The 21,369-nt window shown below is 36.1% G+C and overlaps 1 protein-coding gene across 3 annotated transcripts; it reads right to left on the bottom strand.

Annotated features, from left to right (window-relative positions):
- Nucleotides 1–911: 911 nt before the first annotated feature.
- Nucleotides 912–20,917, bottom strand: LOC132839349 (interferon-induced protein 44-like). 3 transcript variants are annotated; one of them, XM_060860282.1, is made up of 8 exons: nucleotides 20,899–20,917; nucleotides 20,369–20,492; nucleotides 6,844–6,877; nucleotides 6,220–6,418; nucleotides 5,950–6,096; nucleotides 2,161–2,323; nucleotides 1,910–2,010; nucleotides 912–1,381 (listed from the first exon to the last, which is right to left on the bottom strand). In XM_060860282.1, exons 2-8 carry the CDS (start codon nucleotides 20,433–20,435, stop codon nucleotides 1,193–1,195), a joined length of 900 nt encoding a protein of 299 aa, XP_060716265.1. In that variant the 5' UTR covers nucleotides 20,436–20,492; nucleotides 20,899–20,917; the 3' UTR covers nucleotides 912–1,192. The 3 variants fall into 3 exon arrangements, with proteins under 3 accessions (XP_060716265.1, XP_060716264.1, XP_060716266.1); XM_060860283.1 differs by lacking the exons at nucleotides 912–1,381; nucleotides 1,910–2,010; nucleotides 2,161–2,323; ... (1 more) ...; nucleotides 6,220–6,418; nucleotides 6,844–6,877 and adding exons at nucleotides 16,300–16,756; nucleotides 17,270–17,370; nucleotides 17,765–17,930; ... (1 more) ...; nucleotides 18,968–19,163; nucleotides 19,376–19,409; XM_060860281.1 differs by lacking the exon at nucleotides 20,899–20,917 and having other exon boundaries at nucleotides 20,369–20,892.
- Between the last annotated feature and the right edge of the window lie 452 nt (nucleotides 20,918–21,369).

Raw genomic sequence — 21,369 nt, 5'->3', positions numbered from 1 at the left:
GGAAAGTGCAAAACAAATTAACAAATCCCAAAACAAATTAACAAATCCCAAAACAAATGAACAAATCCAAAAACACATTAAAAAATCCAAAAACACATTAAAAAATCCAAAAACACATTAAAAAATCCAAAAACACATTAACAAGTCAGACAACCCAGAAGCGGTTGGTATATTTTGTGAATGGAAACTTACCATCATCGGACGAGACACCTTTCATTCACCTTTATATCTTTAATGACAGGTGTCTTGTCCAATGATCGGTAAGTTTCCATTCACAAACTATTTCTACCGCTTCCGTGTTGTCTGAATCGGTGCACGAAACACATTAACAAATCAGAAAACACATTAACAAATCAGAAAACACAACGACATTTCAGACAACCCGGAAGAGGTTGTTATAGTTTGTGATTGGACAAGACACCTGTCACTCAAGGTATACATGAAGTTCAACAGTCTGCCGCAGGGAAAAGTTGGACTGGATGGATGGAATGGATTACTGTGGATTAATTCTGTTATTTTCTTATATTTAAACGGAGCACTTTACACATTACACATAAGATTCCATACCTGTATATCTTGAGTGACAGGTGTCTTGTCCAATGATCGGTAAGTTTCAATTCACAAACAATACACTAACGTTTCCGGGTTGTCTGACTTGTCGTTGTATTTTCAGATTTGTTAATGTGTTTTTGGATTTGTTAATTTGTTTTGCACTTCCCGGCCACCGTACAATAATGACAACAATGTACAAAACACAAGGCAAACCAAGGACAGATGCAGACCTTAATGCTTATTTATCTGAATTTCACAAAACTCATATGTGGTGAATAACTGTGTCAATTTCCTTAAAACCTCTATTGCAGCACATAAATGCAGTAAAATACAGACCTCAATAAACAACTTAGAAAGGGTTTTGTTCTTTAGGTAAAAACTTTATTTTTTATTGTAAGATTAACATTTACATAGAATTCCTCACTTACATTTTAGGGTTGATTAAATCAGTAACTGTAACTAAAGTAAAATAATCTAATGTGCTCCATAAATACTGAAAACAGCATAACACTTATTTTAGCAATACATACTTGGTTCTCTTCTCCAATCAGCAGTAATCGTGTCTCCTACTGTGTTTTTTAAATGCTGTGTAAATCACTTTGGGTTACATTAATACACAGAGGCATTGTGATCTGAGTCCCTACTCAGTTTCTTCACCACATTTAAATGGTTTTTTCTTTAACCAGTCAGCAGCAATGTGCACAATCTGATCAAGTGCCTTGAGAATCAGAAGATCCATAACATAATCTGTGTCTATCTCCTCATGGTAGTTCTTCACAGGGAAAATGTGATTCATAGGAATCCCCACTGTATTACTACACACTTCCATCTGTAAAAATTCAAACACAGGTAAGATTGATAATGTAAGAGTGAACAGAGTAAAATAGATGATCAGTTTCTCACTAATTATGCCAGACATGGACATAGTCATAGGTAAGGTATGTGCACTTAGGGAGGAACTAATACTGAGGAATCAGACCTGAGATTAAACTATGGACTTGCATGCATGGTAGAGAATGCTGAAGTGTCAGATGTGTGCAGTTCTGAGCAGGAAATTGAATCCAGGTTTCTTACAGCTTTCAGCTTCCCAGACCACATATGAAGGTGTGAAGACTAGACTGTTCACATGTACAAAGATGGTAAGGACACGTGCCCCTAAGGACTGTAATTGTCTGTAATTACAGTCAGTGTAGGTTCTTCTCAGGCAGGTTAATATCCAGTTGTTTTTAGCTTTTTTAGGTGGTGAAGAATTCACAAAACTGATGAAAGTGTTAAAGTATTTATTTTTATTTATTAAAAAAAAAATACAAGATGTATATAATAACAGTTTGCACTACCCGTATAACCAAATGATTACCTTCTCCTTGATCTTCTTGCTGGTGTAGATCTTTCTTAAGTCCTGCCGAACCAGTGGACATGCTACATCTGTTCTTGTCATGATGATTACTTGAGGCATATCTGGATGATATGATAAATCATTTACAAACAATCCTTACAGTATGAACAACATTCAATACAAACTAATTAGTCAGTATTGTAAAAGTTAATTAAAGATTTATCATCAATTAAAGATTTAAAGAGTTTATCATCTGTAATAATCATTCTTACTCTGTTCCGTAGCAGCCTGACGGATTTTTTTCAGCTTTTCAATGACCCCATCATTCATCATTGATATTTTGTCTGCAGCAACAATGTTGACCAGGCATGTGGTTTGCTGCTCGACACTTGGGTTGCTTCTGTAGTGAACGTCTGTCACACGTGTATTCTCAAACTGAATGTGAACAGCGAAGAATAAATTATATATATACATTATATACAGTGCCCTCCACAATTATTGGCACCCCTGTTTAAGATATGTTAAAAGCGGTCAAATAAATTCTTTTTTTTTTTGCAGAAGCATAATCTCTAATAGAAAAATTGTGAAAATAGCCACTCGCCTTAACTTGCCCATATCTACAGTCAGAGGAATCATTAAGAAGTTTAAAACAACTGGAACAGTGACAAACAGGAAGAGGTCGGTTTAAAACAACTGGAACAGTGACAAACAGGAAGAGGCTGGAAGAGGTCCCAACTTTATCTTGCCACAACGCACAGTGAGGAGGATGGTAAGAGAAGTTAAAAATTTCCCAAGCTCACTGTCACAGAATTGAATCAAACAGTGGCATCTTGGGGTCACAAAGTCTCCATAACAACCATCAGACGCTCTCTACATGCCAACAAGCTGTTTGGGAGGCATGCAAGGAAAAAGCCTTTTCTTACTAACACTCACAAGCGTAAACATCTGGAGTTTGCTAAGTGGTACTGGGACTTCAACTGGGATCATGTGCTTTGGTCAGATGAGACAAAGATTGAGCTTTTTGGCAACAAACACTCTAAGTTGGTCTGGTGTAAAACAAAAGATGAGTATGCTGAAAAGCACCTCATGACCATCGTGAAGTATGGTGGAGGATCTGTGATGCTGTGGGCCTGTTTCTCTTCCAAAGGCCCTGGGAACCTTGTTAGGGTGCATGGTATTATGAACGCTTTGAACTACCAGGACATTTTAAATAAAAACCTGATGGCCTCTGCCAGAAAGCTGAAGATGGGTCTTCATTGGGCCTTTCAGCAGGATAATGATCCAAAACATGTGGCAAAATCTACACACAATTTTTTCAGCAGTCACAAACTCAAGGTCCTCCCATGGCCATCTCAGTCCCCAGACCTAAACCCAATCAAAAACCTGTGGCCTGAGCTAAAGAGGAGAGTGCATCAGAGAGGACCCAGGACACTGGATGATCTAGAAAGATTGTGCAAAGAAGAATGGTCAAGGATCCCTCTTTCTGTGTTCTCCAATCTTGTGAAATGTTGTAGGAGGAGATTAAGTGCTGTCTTGTTGGCAAAAGGGGGTTGTACAAAGTATTAATAATAATTGTGAGACACATGATTTCAAGTTGTTTTTTTTTTCTAAATGTGTGATTTTTTTTTACCACCAAAGTAATGTACTTAAATGAAAGTTGGATTTTTGCATTGGGCTCTATGTTGTTTAAAAAAAAGGAGAATTTTTAGAAGTCCACGACCTTAAACATCTTAAACAGGGGTGCCAATAATTGTGGAGGGCACTGTATATATATATATACATATAGATATATATATATATATATATATATATAGATATATATATATATATATATATATATATATATATATATATATATATACATATATATATATATATATATATATATATATGTATATATATATATACATATAGATATATATATATATATATATATATAGATATAGATAGATAGATAGATAGATAGATAGATAGATAGATAGATAGATAGATGACCTTCTCGCAAGACCTTCTGCCCTTCATTACCACTATCATCAATAGATCCATAGCATCTGGTCAGGTACCAACTACTTTCAAGAGAGCAAGGGTTATTCCCATCGTAAAGAAACCTCCTCTGGATCCATCAGATATCAGTAACTACAGACCGGTATCACTTCTCTCATTTCTTTCAAAAATTCTGGAATGCATTGTCTATAATCAACTGTCTGTCTATCTCTCACAGAAAAACCTCCAAGACCCCAACAGTCTGGCTTTAAAGCAGCTCATTCCACACAGACAGCCCTTTTGGATGTCTCTGAGAAACTACATGCTGCCAGATCACCCAAACTGTCATCCATCCTTATCCTCCTTGACCTTTCAGCAGCATTTGATACGGTCAACCACAAGACTTAAAGAGTTTATCATCTGTAATAAACATTCTTACTCCATTTGGTAGCAGCCTGACGGATTTTTTTCAGCTTTTCAATGACCCTATCATTCATCATTGAAATTTTGTCTGCAGCAACAATGTTGACCAGGCATGTGGTTTGATGCTCGACACTTGGGTTGCTTCTGTATTTAACGTCTGTCACACGTGTATTCTCAAGCTGAATGTGAACAGCGAAGAATAAATTATATATATACATTATATACAGTGCCCTCCACAATTATTGGCACCCCTGTTTAAGATATGTAAAAAGTGGTTTGATACAGTCAACCACAAGACTCTCTTATCCACCCTCAGGAGTCGGGATTTGCGGATCAGCTTGGGAATGCTTCGCTTCCTACCTGGAAGGACGCTCATATCAGGTAGGATACTTGGGGAGTGACATCTGCTCCACGCAGACTCTCCACTGGTGTCCCACAGGGCTCAGTACTTGGTCCTCTTCTTTTCTCCCTGTATACTCACACTCTTGGTGAAGTTATTTCCTCACATGGGTTCTCTTACCACTGCTATGCTGATGATACACAACTTACCTTCTCTTTCCCACCCTCAGATACCACAGCTTCTGATCGGATCTCGGCATGTCTGGCAGAAATGTCATCATGGATGACTGCTCATCAGTTAAAGCTCAATCCTAGCAAAACTGAACTGCTGTTCATACCAGGTGATTCATCCCCAGGTCATGACCTTGCTATATCCTTGCACAACGATCTGATCTCCCCTTCAGCCACAGCTCGCAACCTTTCGGTAACCATGGACAATCAACTGTCCTTTTCCTCTCATGTTGCTAATGTGACTCACTCATGTCGGATTCTTCTCTACAACGTTAGAAGGATTCAGCCATTTTTGTCCACACAGGCTGCTCAGGTATTTGTTCAGTCTCTTGTCATTTCTAGACTGGATTACTGCAACGCACTGCAGGCAGGTCTACCTATGAACGCAATCCGACCTCTGCAAATGATCCAAAATGCAGCTGCAAGGCTTGTTTTCAACCTGCCAAAGTTCCCCACACCACCTCACTGCTGCGATCCCTCCACTGGCTTCCGGTAGCTGCACACATCAGATTCAAAACACTGATGCTGGCCTACAAAGCCAAAAATGGACCAGCTCCCTCTTACCTCAAAGCCCTCATCACTCCATGCACTGCACCCCGCACCCTCCGATCTACCAGCACTGCTCGACTGGTTCCACCATCTCTCAGTGTAAGATGCAAGTATACTACAAGACTCTTCTCTGTTCTGGCACCAAGGTGGTGGAATGAAATTCCCCTAGAGGTCCGGACAGCTGAGTCACTGGCTATTTTCAAGTGGCGGTTGAAGACCTACTTACATGTATTCAGGAAACACTTCAACTAACACTTTTTTCCTTATCTTTTGCATTTAAAAAAAAAAAAAAAAAAAAAAAAACTTTGAACAAATGTTTTAAACTCGTGGCATCTTAAGTATGTAACCTAGTGAGCCAGCATTAATGTATTCAATGTTAGAGATTTAAGCACTTATGGATAAGGGCGTCTACCAAATGCTGTAAATGTAAATGGATAGATAGATAGATAGATAGATAGATAGATAGATAGATAGATAGATAGATAGAATTCACATGTTAATATGTCATTGTTTGACTGCATGTACACTTTACTTACATTGTATCCTTCCTCAAGTAACCCGTTTATGGCTCTGATGATGTCGTCTGCTTTTGCACCAGACTCTCTGTCCTCAAGTCCCATAATATCATTAAAAACAAAAGGCAAATTGGAGCCACCCTCTGCTTCAATATAATGAGTTTTGTACTGTAAGACAAATTCAGATGTATCATTTACTTTGTGTTCCTTTTGTCTGTTTTTTAGCTGCTGGTATCTCATTAAAAATTTAATTATACCTGAAGTAGTATTTAAACTTTAGAAAATGCTTACGATCTTTGTGAAACTGGTACCTCCTGCCCTGTCAACAAGAGCCCCAGAGGTGATTCGTCTTTGGAAAGCATTATTGACTGAGTTTATAAAACTGGACTTTCCTGCTCCGATTTCACCAACAACCAGAATCCTGACGAACTGAGCACTTGTTCCCTTGAGCTTGAATGTCCTCAGTTTCTGTTCAATTTTGTCCCTTTCTCTGTTACAATCAGAAAGTCACAAACTTCCCCTTAAATAAATGATATAAAGCATGACAATGAGCATGCAGATAAGTTTCTGTACTAATGTAAAGTGTAATATGAGCTACAGAGGCTGTTCATTCATTACATAACCCAAGGAGAGTAAACAAATTATTGTGTTTATTTCTTATTCATCTATCTACAGGATAAAGAAAGAAATAAAGAAAGTAAGAAACATTTTTTAATAAACGGTATCAAATAAAGAAAATCAATCCTTTAGGTTTCAGAGCAAATGTATGTTGTAACAGGTTCTGTTCAGAAGTGAGGATACATATTAATTACAGTTTAGGGGTAGAATTAACACCATGGGAACATTAAAGAGGGAAAATAGTCATTTCTCACTCAAGGCAATGAGATTTTCTTCTATAAAATTAAAGAAACTTACCCCCAAGGCATTTTCCTCCATGGACGATCAAATTCTGAAGAACAGACAACCAAATTCAGTATTTACACAAACAGTGCAGTTGAACGTATGTGTTCAGTATTCAGAATGTCTACAGTCTTCTGGTTCTGCAGCAAACCTAATGTGATTTTTCTGTCTCAATCACTTCAACCAGTCACAATGAAATATTCATTTGTAGTGAATTTAAAACACAAAACATGGATTTTAATGTAATGTTTTGTGATTATAGGTTTACTAAAAAAAAGGAATAAGTGGCCAGTAAAATCTAAGGGGAAAAAAGCAGTTTACATAAAAATATTATATTTCTCAACAAAACATGATTATTTGCTTACAAGTTAATTGCTTACTAAATTAAAGAAGTTTATTAAATGATGCAGAGTGAATGTGATCAATTCACATATTAATGTAAACTGAGTACGGTATGAAATCTCAGACGGATGTTGGTGCTGATGGGAATTATAACTATTGTATAAAACAATCATGTTAGAATAGTGCAGCAGTAATTCAACAAGTTTTATTTCACTGTGTCAGTCTGATAACTGATTTTATTTCACTGTGTGTCTGTTCAACTGAGCTCCTTCTTACAGGAGAACAATATCCTATATCCAGAGTTTCAATCAGGTTTCAGGCCCTATCATAGTACAGAAACTGCACTTGTGAAAGTCACAAACGACTTGTTCTTAGCTTCGGACAAAGACTGTATGTCACTATTAGTTCTACTCGACCTTAGTGCTGCATTCGACACTATAGATCACAACATTCTCCTAGATCGCTTACAAAATTACACAGGTATTCATGGACAGGCTTTAAGTTGGTTTAGATCCTACCTGTCTGATCGATACCATTTTGTAGAATTAAATGGTGAATCCTCCAGCTTATTACCAGTTAATTATGGGGTCCCTCAAGGATCAGTTCTAGGACCTCTGCTTTTCTCAATATACATGCTTCCATTAGGGAACATTATTAGAAGACATGGGATTAGTTTCCACTGTTGTGCTGATGATACACAGTTACATATATATCATCAAAACCAGAAGAAATAGCTAAATTGTCCAAATTAACTCAGTGCCTTAGAGAGATAAAAGACTGGATGAGCTGCAATTTTCTGTTGTTAAACTCTGATAAGACAGAAATACTACTTATAGGTCCAAAACCCAGTACACAGAAACTCTCACAATTTAACTTCCATTTAGAGGGATGTACTGTTACTAGTAGCTTGACAGTGAAAGACCTGGTGTTTATTAGACAGCAACCTGTCTTTTGAAAATCATATCGCCCATATTACAAACACAGCCTTCTTTCACCTTAGAAAATTTGATTCTGAGAAGCTAGTTCATGCTTTCATGACCTCTAGACTGGACTATTGTAATGCATTACTAGGTGGTTGTCCTGCATCTTTAATAAATAGGCTACAGTTAGTCCAAAATGCAGCTGCCAGAGTTCTCACTAGGACAAGAAAGTACGACCATATAACCCCAATTTTATCATCTCTACACTGGCTACCTGTTAAGTTTAGAATTGATAACAAACTGCTGCTACTTACGTACAAGGCTCTTAATGGTTTAGCTCCCATGTATCTAACTAGTCTTCTAACACATTACAATCCTTCACGCTCTCTGAGATCACAAAACTCAGGACTTCTGGTAGTTCCCAGAATGTCTAAGTCTACTAAAGGCGGTAGAGCGTTTTCTTATTTAGCTCCCAAACTCTGGAATAGTCTTCCTGATAGTGTTCGAGGCTCAGACACACTTTCTCAGTTCAAATTCAGATTAATAACTCATCTCTTTAGTCAGGCGTACACAAAATACATCCCATAATATTGTGCACTATTACACTAGACTTGCACATTTTTATGAACAGCAGATACGTTAATCCATCTACACTGCTTCTCCCTTTCTACCCATCCCGAGGCATCCAGACATTGTATCAACTGCGATCGTCTTCCGTGCGATGAAGATTTGGACCTCCACTGAGATGAGGCCGACTCTGTGAGAATCCTGAGACATCTACAGATCTACCGGCTCCAGTTGGACTCTGTGATACTAAAGAGGAGATCTGAAATCCATGTGATAACTACACCAATACAACATTTCTTTGACTCTATATTTGTAATCACACCCCCAGTGTCACTCATATGAGGATGGGTTTCGCTTTGAGTCTGGTTCCTCTCAAGGTTTCTTCCTTCACCAATCTAAGGGAGTTTTTCCTTGCCACTGCTGCCTGAGTCACCTCAGACTTGCTCATTGGGGATAAATACATACACATTGTGAACTATATATATATCTAATAATAATTTTGAATTTTTTTTATTATATTAATTCTTTATATTATTCCTTATGTTTACCTTCTGTTCTATGTTTATGTTCTGTAAAGCTGCCTTGAGACAATGTCTATTGTAAAAAGCGCTATACAAATAAACTGATTATGCAGGGGACGCGGGGGACATGTCCCCCGCACTTTTTATAAAAAGTAAATTCGTCCCCCTCACTTTTTTAGTGGAGAGTTGTGTTCACCACATGTTGAGGTTTTAATGGAGCAATGTATATAAATGCAGAGTGATTTAAAATTCAGAGACAAGAAAGTTTAAGATCGTCTATACATGACGTTCACGGCAATCAGTCACTCACTTGTCACGTCATCATCACGCGCCCCCAGTACTGTAGCTCGAGTCGCACCCGCGGTCCAGCGTTCGGTTACGATGAGCTCAAAGGGGCAAAAACGCTTCACTTCTTTTTTTAAAAATGTCAAGCAGTGTAAGTTGGCATAATGGTATCCGAATTGTGTTGCACAATGTTTAGTAACTCTGCCTGTTGCTCTTGTTGAATAATTAGCAAGTTTTAATTTAAAGGACTATAATAAGGAAAAATAGCTGCTTTGACAAACATTATATAAACTCTTTTATAATGCCTATTGTTTTAACAAGTGTGTTATCAAAACCGTTCAAATAAGAATAAAGATAATGTTGAACTGAGATTTTACAGCATGTTTAACTCTGCCAATTCTACATAATATCAAGTATGTGTCACTGTATGTACACGACAGAGACGAGGACGATGAATAGTGACATTAAAGATGTCATTTTAATATTAAGGAGCAGGTAAATCACACATACAAACAACGTAGTAAAGACGATAACCGACAATGAGTGAAGACAGTGGTGATGAGTGTAAATAGAGTCCGGGTGAACAGACAGGTGAAGACGGGAAACAAACATGGTGGATGAACGGGTGCAAAGGATGATGGTAAAAAATGTAAATAAGGTACAAAGATGTCCTTTTAAGGGTACTGTCCCAATGGCAAGCTGTTCTAATTCTTTCTTTCTTTCTGTTTTATAATCATATATAATCATAACGCATATAAAGCATGATTAAAAAAACATCATTAAAAATAAAACCTGTCATTTACACAAGGGTTAATTGAAAAAAAAAAAAAAGATAACAGATAACACTAGACAGTTCGTCTCTTCAAACCCCCCCCCCCCCCCCCCCCCTTTTTTTAAATGATGGCTCCGCCCCTGTTTGAATTGATAACACCATCGTCAGCACCCCACTGGAACACTAACCTCCGGTGTCGTGAGGTTACTTTCAGTTTCGACTTCCGGTTGCACCACCATAAAGAGCATATAGACACGACGTGTTGTCCAGGTTGTTGCATACCGAGTGGTGCTTTTGTTTCTACTGTTTTTTTACATTGTGACCTGTTATTCTGTGTTTTTAGATTAATGTCGCTGATCAGTCTTAAGGCTCGCGCACACAGGGACGATTACAGCAGACGTTTAACGACTAGTGACTAAACAATGGGCACCAACGTGAGTGCGCACAGCGACGCGTAGGAACTGGCCGATTAATGAGATTGGAGCTTTTGTTCACGTGTCTGGAGCTGCTGAAGTTACAGTAAAACACGACTTGGTCAAGCACAAAACGGTCTTGTTGAGCGCACTTTGATACCATGACGAAGATGCATCGAGGCAAGATGACTGTAGAGCTGCTAGTTTCATTGCTTTCTGAAAACAAAGAGCTTCATGACAAACACGACAGCGACTACAAATATCTCCATAAGAGATTCTTTCCTCTTCTGTGTCACAAGCGAATGTCAGAAGCATGAAGTTGCGCAGCGCCACCTTGAGTACCGTCTAATGTCAGTGAAATCCGCATGGGTGTCTGTTAAAAAACTTGACAATCGTCCCGGTGTGTACGAGCCTTTAGCACTTGATTGCTCTGTTGCTAGTTATTCTGGTTACCGAACTTTCTGCTTGTTTTTTGCCCTCTCTGTTTGCCTGTCGTTTTATATTTGTTTTGCTGTGGACTTTGTTCAGTTTCTGCTCATTGCAGTCAGACTGCTGCTGGACTCGTATTGCAGTATTGCACAATGAAATGGGCCAGAATCACATCTAACTGAGACCTACTCCTGTAGACACTGAAAAATCCTGAGAAACTGTGAATACATTGTACATCTAGTTATATCTGAGTTCTGAGCACAAATTCTGTCTTACCTTCTTGTTACGTTTGTAAAACTCATCTGTGTAATTTAATAAATGATCTACTGCATGCACACGATTAGAAAAGATGCTTTAAACTGAAATTTCTGCTTTAAACTGAATTCTCAAAGTTTAAAGTAGGAACATGTTTCTCCATTCTGTATATTTGTTTCCATTTAGTCACTGTGAATCACACTGGCTCCAATTATCCCAAGAAACACTGATCACAATCACAACTTCTGTATGAATGTCTGAAAAGAATTTTTACATTTGTCTTACCAGGTTCTGGAGGTGGAGGTTTGGATTCTTCTTGTCCCATTTTATCCAATTATTTCTGTTGAAAAATCATGATTGAAAAATTAAAAATCAACTTAAAATTCTTGTTTATTAAAAAAAAATAAACAGGAGAGCAGTGTATGTTTTTATTTCCTTGTTCTACTCAGGTATACATCTCTACTTAAATTATAAATCTGACAGCTCCCGTTGTTATAGAATTCATTATTGGACTGTAAATGTAATTCAAAACAAAAAGACCTGCTTCAGAAAAAAGCATGGAGAGGCAGAAGCAAGAAAGTGACAGAGAATCAGAGAGTGCTGAATTAATTCTAATTAGATTAGATTCTATTACATTAGATTAGATTTCAGCTTATTGTCATTGTCTAAAGCCAATGTTCAAAGACAATGAAATGCAGTTAGAATCTAACCATAAGTTCATAAGTGTTATATTTTCTAATGGTATAAATGGTAAGTTGTATAAATTCTAATGAGTGAATATCACTATATTTGTTTCCCAGTTGCAAAATCATGCAAACACATACACACATGTCCATATTTAATTAACTTCTGTTCAACATCCAAGAAAATTCTTAAAGCCTAATTGACAATTTAAGATCAAAATGTTTATGTAAAGATCAGATAACAGTAAAAATAAACCCACATATACTCACGGTTTATGGCTGCTCAGATCTACTGCAGCTTTACACAGTGCCAGTTATATAGCATCAGTTGGGGGCTCCTCCTCCTCCTCTTCCTCCTCATCCTGCTGGGATATCTATTTTCTCTTTGTGCATTCTTTCAAATGGAGGCATTTCATGGAAATGGAAAGTGAAAATAAATCCACATGCTGTTCAAAGAAAATCAGTAGATGTTTGGTGAAATGATTAAGTTATTATTAATTAAGTTACTATTATTAACACTATTATGATGTTTCAGTATCTCCAGAATACTTTACCTTCTCTGTATATTGTGGAGTTTATATAGCCACACACACACACACACACACCTGACACCTGACTGAAGTGATCAAAAAAATAAGTTACAGTTTGTCTGCAAAAATTAATGCTCCCAGATGCCTAGACAACCTTTACAAAAATAAGAAAACGTGTATTAATAAAACGAAGGATGACATTTTATTTTAACAACCTAAATTGCTTCCACATACTTCCGTGTTTCCCGCGGGTGGGGTTGGATTAAGTATTGAAGTAAGTATTGCTGTAGATTCATTATTTTAATCAATTAAATTTCTGACCCATTTTGGGTTAAATTCAACCCAGCAGTGTAGTCATTTTTAACTAATAGTTGGTGTAAGAAATAAAAAATGCGTAGTGTTAAAATAAGACGATGGTGGTGAAGATCTTAATGAAGAACAAGAAGTTTATTCCAGCATAGCAGTGACAAAATACATGACGTACTTTGGGTTCATCGGAGTCCACAAGAACCCAGAGCAAATCCTGCTCAAGCATTATATACAGTTTTCCCTTTTGGTAATTTAAATGAAGTTCCGCTTTGAATGTGTGTTGAGTGTAAGAGTTGAAAGTCTCCCAAATGGCTGGGCTACACCTTGTTGTCTAGCTGATTGTCTTTAAATGTTAATCATGGTCACGTACACCTTGTCTTGGTATTGATACAATTGTTATCAACCAAGTTGTCACTTTAAATGGTAATCGCAGTCACGTAAACCCTTTGTTCGTGGTGATCCTTAATGTCCTGCTGCCGTTCCCATATTTATAATTGAATCAAGTTTATATGTTTAGAGTCCTAAACGTATTACCTTATGATACTTAAACCTTTTTAGGAATGAACTCTTTTAGATGTGTACCTTGGAGTGGAATTTGGGTGCAATTTCTGTAATTTCTTACATTGGGTTAAAATCACAACCTAGCATTCTGGGTTAAACATGATAACCCAACTAGTTGGGTTTAAATAACCAGCGCTGGGTTGCCAAAATAACCCATATTGGGTTTTTTAACCCAGCAGTTTTTAGTGTATATTTAAGATTTTTCAAGTCCACTGATAATGAGTGTATGTGTGTGTTCTAAGAGGCTCTGACAAACACAGTGACTGAATATATGCACTGCCACTTGTGCTCCTGTTCTGTATGCTCTCAGAGACAGAAGCAGGCTTGTTGCTCGCTGGCTTGCGTAGTTCAGAAACTGGGATTTTACAGGACAGTTTACACAGAAAAACAAACAAATCATCCAATAAGCAGCAGTTCTGAGGGCAGAAAGAACTTAATGACAGGAAAAGGAACAAGAAAAAGGCCAGACTGGTTTGAGCCAACAGGAAAACTTATGTAACAACTGATAATGGAGAAATACAGAAGCAGTACAGTCACACACACAACACAATGCTCTAGGCAGTTAAATATTTACTTATTACCCTGTTGTAACCCTTTCTTTCTGTACCACACACACACACACACACACACACACACACACACACAAGCACACACACAAGCACACGCAGGCACACACCATGATAACTCTTCTTGAAAGAGTGTGATTTACTGGAAACTGAAAGTGAAAGTATTCTGTTGATCAGATATAGAGCAAAAACAAACAAACTGTTAGTTGCAAAGACAACATACAGATCAGGTCGTGTGGGGAGGGATTATAGCCAAGTGGTTAAGGTGCTGGACTAGCAATCGGAAGGTTGTGAGTTCGATGTCCATGTCCACCAGGCTGCCTCTGTTGGGCCCCTGAGCAAGGCCATTAACCCTCATTTGCTCAGTTGTATAAAATGAGATAAAAATGTAAGTCGCTCTGGATAAGGGCATCTGCTAAATGCTGTAAATGTAAATTAATCAATGGCTAATCAGCTAAACTGTCTGTTTGTGCAGGACCAACATAAAGTAGATCTATTATTGAATTTATTATACGGTTACTAATTGCATGTTATTTAAACCATAAAGATACAAAATATTTTACTTGTTCTAGCAATTGTTCTATTATATTTTAAATAGTTTATAAATCAGTCCATCCTCTCCTTCAATGTAATGGATTTTGTACTGTAATAATTATGTAGTATGTTCTAATATTCCTTTTTGTGTTGCTTTCATTATGACACCTTAGTATCTCAAGTAGTTGTTATGGACTAAAAATTACAACATACTTACTTCTTTTGTGAAAGTCGCTCTAACTGAAGCTACAAGAGGCCCACAGGTGATTTGTTTCTGAAATGCATTATTAACTGAGTTTATGAAACTGGACTTTCCTGCTTCGACTTCACCAACAAGCAAAATCCTGACAAACTGAGCATCTGAACTGCTGAGCCTGAACCTCCTCAGTTTCTCTTCAATTATGTATTTTTGTCTGTTAAAACACAAATCATAAATATGTGCTAATCTATAAAAAAAAGTCCTTACAGTTCATTCATTCATTCATTTTCTACCGCTTATCCGAACTATTCTCGGGTCACGGGGAGCCATCATCGGGCATCAAGGTAGGATACACCCTGGACGGAGTGCCAACCCATTGCAGCCTTACAGTTCATAAAACAGGAAAATATTTTGTTTGTTACACAAATCGTTTGTTTTATTGCTTTTTGTTTTTTTAATACGACAAAGATTTAAAGCAAATTTGGTTTGAATTAACAACCTGCTCAGAACCTGAATACAGAGACACTAAAGCGAGGCTGTGGACTGACAACCAAACTGTGATATTAACGTAAACTAGACAAAGAGATGGTGAACAAAGAAGCTTAAATAAGATGAATAATCACAGCACAAAACAGATCAGCATCATATTATAAATGGGGTAATGGGAACAAGAACAAGAGAAGAGTTCAAATAATATTTACAGGGCTGCCCTCTGGTGGCTATCTTTGCATCTGGAGGCTATAGTTCAGAATATCCAGCGGTCAGTATATAAAATTACATTCTAAGATCTTATGAAAACATCTCCACCCTGGTAATGAGTGTTTCTAGAGCTTTGTGTCAGATCACATATAAAAGTCACTGATATGCTCATTGTTTTGTGAAGGAACAAAACATCTTGAGATTCTTGTTCATGTTAAAGCAACACCTCATCCACTGAAATGACAGTGAGTGACCCGTGACTGGGGCAGATACATTTTATAAAAGCCTAGAAAATATTTTTTTTATATTCATGCAAATAAATGCATTAGCAAATTAAAAACAAAATATTCAAGTGATTGATAAGTCCATTATCAATCATTTTGATTGATAAGTCTATTAGATAATTACTGACATATTATTTGCACATCCTCCTTGTTTTTATAATCTTCCATATCATATTTTAACTCGTCTGTCAATTTATGGGTTGACTCAGTCCCAAGAATGGAAGATGACGTCTTTGCAAAAATGAAGCGTGTTAGAAATCATGCAAGCCTGCTTGGTAAAATAAATGATTCATTTGAATGTTTTCCTTGTTTTTTCATACTCATGCTTTGTCCTGTACCTACAGTATTATTGCAGGAATTCTATAACACTTTTAATTGTTTTGAGACCCTACAAAAAACAAGTTGGGTCCTATTTTCACTTACAGTTATAGCTATAAAGAGCCTTTCTTTCGTTTATTTAATAAATAAATTACTTTATTGATATTAATCCACAGTTATTTCTTTCTTAATCTCGCTTAATAATTTCTATTGTTTTTGTATGAATGTTTTAGTGTTTTATTGTCAAATATAGGATATAGAATCTTAAATATAGGATCAAACAATTATAACTGAAAATGGTATTTTATTTTATTTAAATAAAAGTACAATGTACAAAGCAAATATCAATAAACACAAACCAGGTATGATTATAGTAGAGACAATGAGCTTAAATGAAAGATTATATGTGAAAAGATTCTTTATGTCTCTTTATGTCTTTATTCTATTATTTCCCATCATCCTTTGCTGTGATCTTTGACATATTGTATAGTTTTTTGATGATTAATTTTTTTTTCACTATGTTGACTCTTCTCATGAGTGTAAAAGTGAAAAAAGTCTTCACTCCAGTTTTTCAGAAGAGGTTTGGTTTTCCAGCTGATCATTGGCAAGATTCACAATCTGATCAAGTGCCTTGAGGATCAGAAGATCCATGTCATCAATTGTGTCAGTCTCCTCGTGGTAATTCTTCACAGGGAAGATGTGGCTCATTGGAATCCCCAGTGCATTACTGCACTCCTGCATCTGAAAAAAAAAAAAACAATAGTAACAAACCAAATTTATTTAAAAGAAATTAATAAATAAGAAAAAGGTCTGTAAGAAAAAGATGATTTTTTTTCCACAAATGAGAACAAATACAGAAGAACAGAACTTTATTTAAATCCTTAAACAGACACCTTGTAAAATAATCTAGCAAGCTTTTTATAGTTGACAGCAGTCACCTCATAATATTTCACAGGATATATTATTACTTATAAATATTATTACTACTTTATATATTAATATTTAAAATAAAATGTTCACTGGACTTGGAATCTTGGAAGCCTTTATGATTTACAGGAAGAATTTTCAGGAAGTTTATATTAATCAATTATTTTCTGGAGAGCAAAATGCTGTGAGATGGACATTTTATAAATATATAAGATAAATAATAGTGCAGTCTAATTGTGTGTTTATATACAGTTAGAACATATCTTTTCAATCCCACATTTTGTAATCAGTTACAGTGCTAGTATACAACTTTAAGAACACAATTACCTTTTCTTTAATCTTCTTACTGGTGTAGACCTTTCTTATGTCCTCTTTAACCAGTGGGCAAAGTTCATCAATTTTTGTCATGATGATTACTTGAGGCAAATCTGCAAAGTAGGATGAAGATCACTCCAGTGTGTAATTCTTATATCACAACAATTTGTCATGATTTCATTTTTTTTTTTAGTTTTATTAATTAGTTACATTTAGTATAGAACTTATATTACCCCCCTAAGCTGTTGTAGATATAAACAGTTTCTTTTACAAGCCTCTCCCTTTTTTAATAGGGCAAAAATTGCAGCAAATCTTTAGAACCCAGTTACAGCTAACACAGAAATCTACTTTATTAATTGTTAAATAAGTCCCTGTGTGCGTTACAATAGAAATTATTATAAGAATAAAATCTAAATCTGTGATATTACTGTCAGGGCTGCTGAACTATCAACACTTTCTGAACAAATCAAACACGATACAATTCTACACTGGAATAACAGGACTTACTATAGTCTGAAGCCGCCTCACGAATCCGTATCATCTTATCAATAAACTTGTGGTCCATAAATGACACTTTGTTTGCATCTAGAACGTTGACCAGGCAGAAGGTGTGATCAGAAACCCTGGGATTGTTTTTGGAGTCTTTCCCAGATGCAGGATGAAGAGGATTAAACTGAAAATTGGTGAAAGAATAAATCTTCAGTTCAATTTGGGTTAATTGCTACAGAAAAACATTTATACTAATACGATATACAAACATAACCTAATACGATATACTAACAATATACATTGTAAAAAGTCTGAAAGTTATTGTTTTGTCTCATTGTGAAAGTTGAATGTCCTCACGTTGTATCCTTCCTCAATTAGCCCCTTTAAGGCTGAGATAATGTCATCTACACATATGCCTTTGCTACCTTCACGTTCAAGTCCCATGATATCATTGAAGACAAAAGGCAAATGGGAGCCATCCTTCCCTTTGATATGATGAGTTTGATACTGAAAGACAAAGACACAAATTGTATACCATTTATTGCAATTTTTTTTTTACTTAAGATGAAATAATCCTGAAAATCCAAACATCCTGAAAGTTAAACATAATATTGAACTGTACAATGCTGTGCCTCTTTAGGTGCTGAGGCTGACACCTTGTGGTGCCTTTACACCTAGTTGTCTGTTTGGAGAATGAATTAGATTTCTTTCATTTTTTACCCAAGTTTAAGAGTCAGTTAAACTCAAAAAGCTTTCTTGCTTTAAAATAACTGTTTAAAAGGTGCTGTATCCTGACCTGACTACAGAACTCTACTGAGGTTGAGAACACACAAAGGTTCCACTCAGATAGAATGAAACCCTATTCACACTAATGTCATATTTGTTAAAGCTCCATATAACCTTTTTGCATATTTGAGTCTGCACATATAGCTGATTCTGGGCTCATTTGGGTGGGTTTTGCTTTTAAATGATTCTTTTTAAACTGTGCAGTTCCAAATATCAAGGTTTCTGCACTAAAGCAAAAAAGAACAGTGCTTTTTTTAATGCATGGGATGTCGTTGAATGATCGTTTTCAAAAGGTCCAGGGATTGTCTCTCTTCACACTTAATATAAAAAATATAAAATATTTTTGTCTATAAATGTGAGATGACTTTAATTTAAACAAAACTGTGTTTATTTGATTGAAATTTACAATCAAATCATTGAGCATGTTGTACTTACTTTTTTTGTGAAACTGGTTCCACATGTTCCAGCAAGTGCCCCAGAGGTGATTCGCTCTTGGAAAGCATTATTGATTGAATTTATAAAGCTGGACTTTCCTGCTCCAACTTCACCAACGATCAGAATCCTGACAAACTTAACATCAGTAGTGTTGAGCTTAAAGTTCCTCAGTTTCTCTTCTAAAGCATCTTTTTTCCTATTACACACAAAAAGTCACAAAAGAACAAACAACAATTTACTCACAGTTAGTGATTTGAAGAAAAAATAAATTAAATTGACTATATGTTGATATTTAAGTATAAATTTATAGATGTTTTGAAGACATTTGATAAGTTTTGAGGCTGAAATATGAGCATAATTGCTCATGGTGTACTTAAACAAAAGCTCCATTGCTTTAATAAAACCTACCCCCAAGGCATTGCCCTCCATGGCGTATCATATTCTGAAAAGAAACAAAAAGAAAAGTTACATTTTTGCAATTGTCTGTGAAATATAGCAAACCTGTACATGGGCAAGTCCAGGAAAATGCAGATTGTTAGATGTATACGAAGGAGTTCTCATTTACAGCAGAGAGAACTTGTTATAAATGGATCATTTTTAACTATTCAATAGAAATGATCAACAAACGAGTGTGTGGTGTTAAACCTGTTCATTCACTTGTGAGTTACACATTCCTACTGTAAGGAAAGCTAGACTGATGTAGACGGGAGTTCAGCTATTAAAAGAACATTGATTATTGAAACAGTTTACATAAAATATATTATGTTTCTCAACAAAACATGATTATTTGCTTAGAAGTTAATTGCTTACTAAATTAAAGAAGTTTATTAAATGATGCAGAGTGAATGTGATCAATTCACATATTAATGTAAACTGAGTACGGTGTGTAATCTCAGACGGATGTTGGTGCTGATGGGAGTTATAACTATTGTATAAAACAATCATGTTACAATAGTGCAGCAGTAATTCAACAGGTTTTTTCAGTGTGTCAGGCAGTGCTGCTGGACTCGTATTGCAGTATTGCACAATGAAATGGGCCAGAATCACATCTAACTGAGACCTACTGTACTCCTGTAAACACTGAAAAATCCTGAGAAACTGTGAATACATTGTACATCTAGTTACATCTGAGTTCTGAGCACAAATTCTATCTTACCTTCTTGTTACATCTGTAAACCTCAGCTGTGTAATTTGATAAATGATCTACTGCTTGCACACGATTAGAAAAGCTGCTTTAAACTGAAATTTCTGCTTTAAACTGAATTCTCAAACGTGAAAGTAGGAAGATTTTCCCCATTCTGTATATTTGTTTCCACTTACTCACTGTGAATCACACTGGCTCCAATTGTGACAAGAAACTTCTGTATGAATGTCTGAAATTAATTTTTAAATTTGTCTTACCAACTTTGGGAGGTGGAGGTGGAGGTGAAGGTTGACGTGGAGGTGGAGCTGATTGTGTTTGTCCCATTTTATACAATTATTTCTTTTGAAATTTCTCTTGAAATTCTGGATTATTAAAAATGAACTAAACAGAAGAGCAGTGTATGTTTTTATTTCCTTGTTCTGCACAGGTATACATCTCTACTTAAATTATAAATCTGAGAGCTCCCGTTGTTATAGAATTCATTATTGGACTGAAAATGTCTAAAGCCAATGTACAAAGACAATGAAATCCAGTTAGAATCTAACCATAAGTTTATAATTGTTACATTTTCTAATGGTATAAATGGTAAGTTGTATAAATTCTAAAGAGTGAATATCACTATATTTGTTTCCCAGTTGCAAAATCATAATAGATGCAAACACATACACACATGTCCATATTTAATTAACTTCTGTTCAACATCCAAGAAAATTCTTAAAGACTAATTGACATAATTTAAGATTAAAATGTTTATGTAAAGATCAAATAACAGTAAAAATAAACCCACATATACTCACGGTTTATGGATCTACTGCAGCTCTCCCCAGTGCCAGTTATATACTGTAGCATCAGTTGGGGGCTCCTCCTCCTCCTTTTCCTCCTCCTCCTCCTCCTTTTCCTCCTCCTCCTGGGATATCTATTTTCTCTTTGTGCATTCTTTCACATGGAGGCATTTCATGGAAATGGAAAGTGAAAATAAATCCACATGCTGTTCAAAGAAAATCAGTAGATGTTTGGTGAAATGATTAAGTTATTATTAATTAAGTTACTATTATTAACACTATTATGATGTTTCAGTATCTCCAGAATACTTTACCTTCTCTGTATATTGTGGAGTTTATATAGCCCCCCACCCCCCACCCCCCCACACACACACCTGACTGAAGTGATTAAATCCTTAGAACGCACTGTCACTTCTATAAATATAAAATAATCATCTCCTTACAGAAAACATCACCATAGGAACAATTCTACACAT

The sequence above is a fragment of the Tachysurus vachellii genome, chromosome 24 (assembly GCF_030014155.1).
Source record: "Tachysurus vachellii isolate PV-2020 chromosome 24, HZAU_Pvac_v1, whole genome shotgun sequence".
In the NCBI taxonomy this organism is placed as follows: Eukaryota; Metazoa; Chordata; class Actinopteri; order Siluriformes; family Bagridae; genus Tachysurus; species Tachysurus vachellii.
The sequence above is the reverse complement of the archived record's forward strand: the minus strand, read 5'-3'. Positions and strand labels throughout refer to the sequence as shown.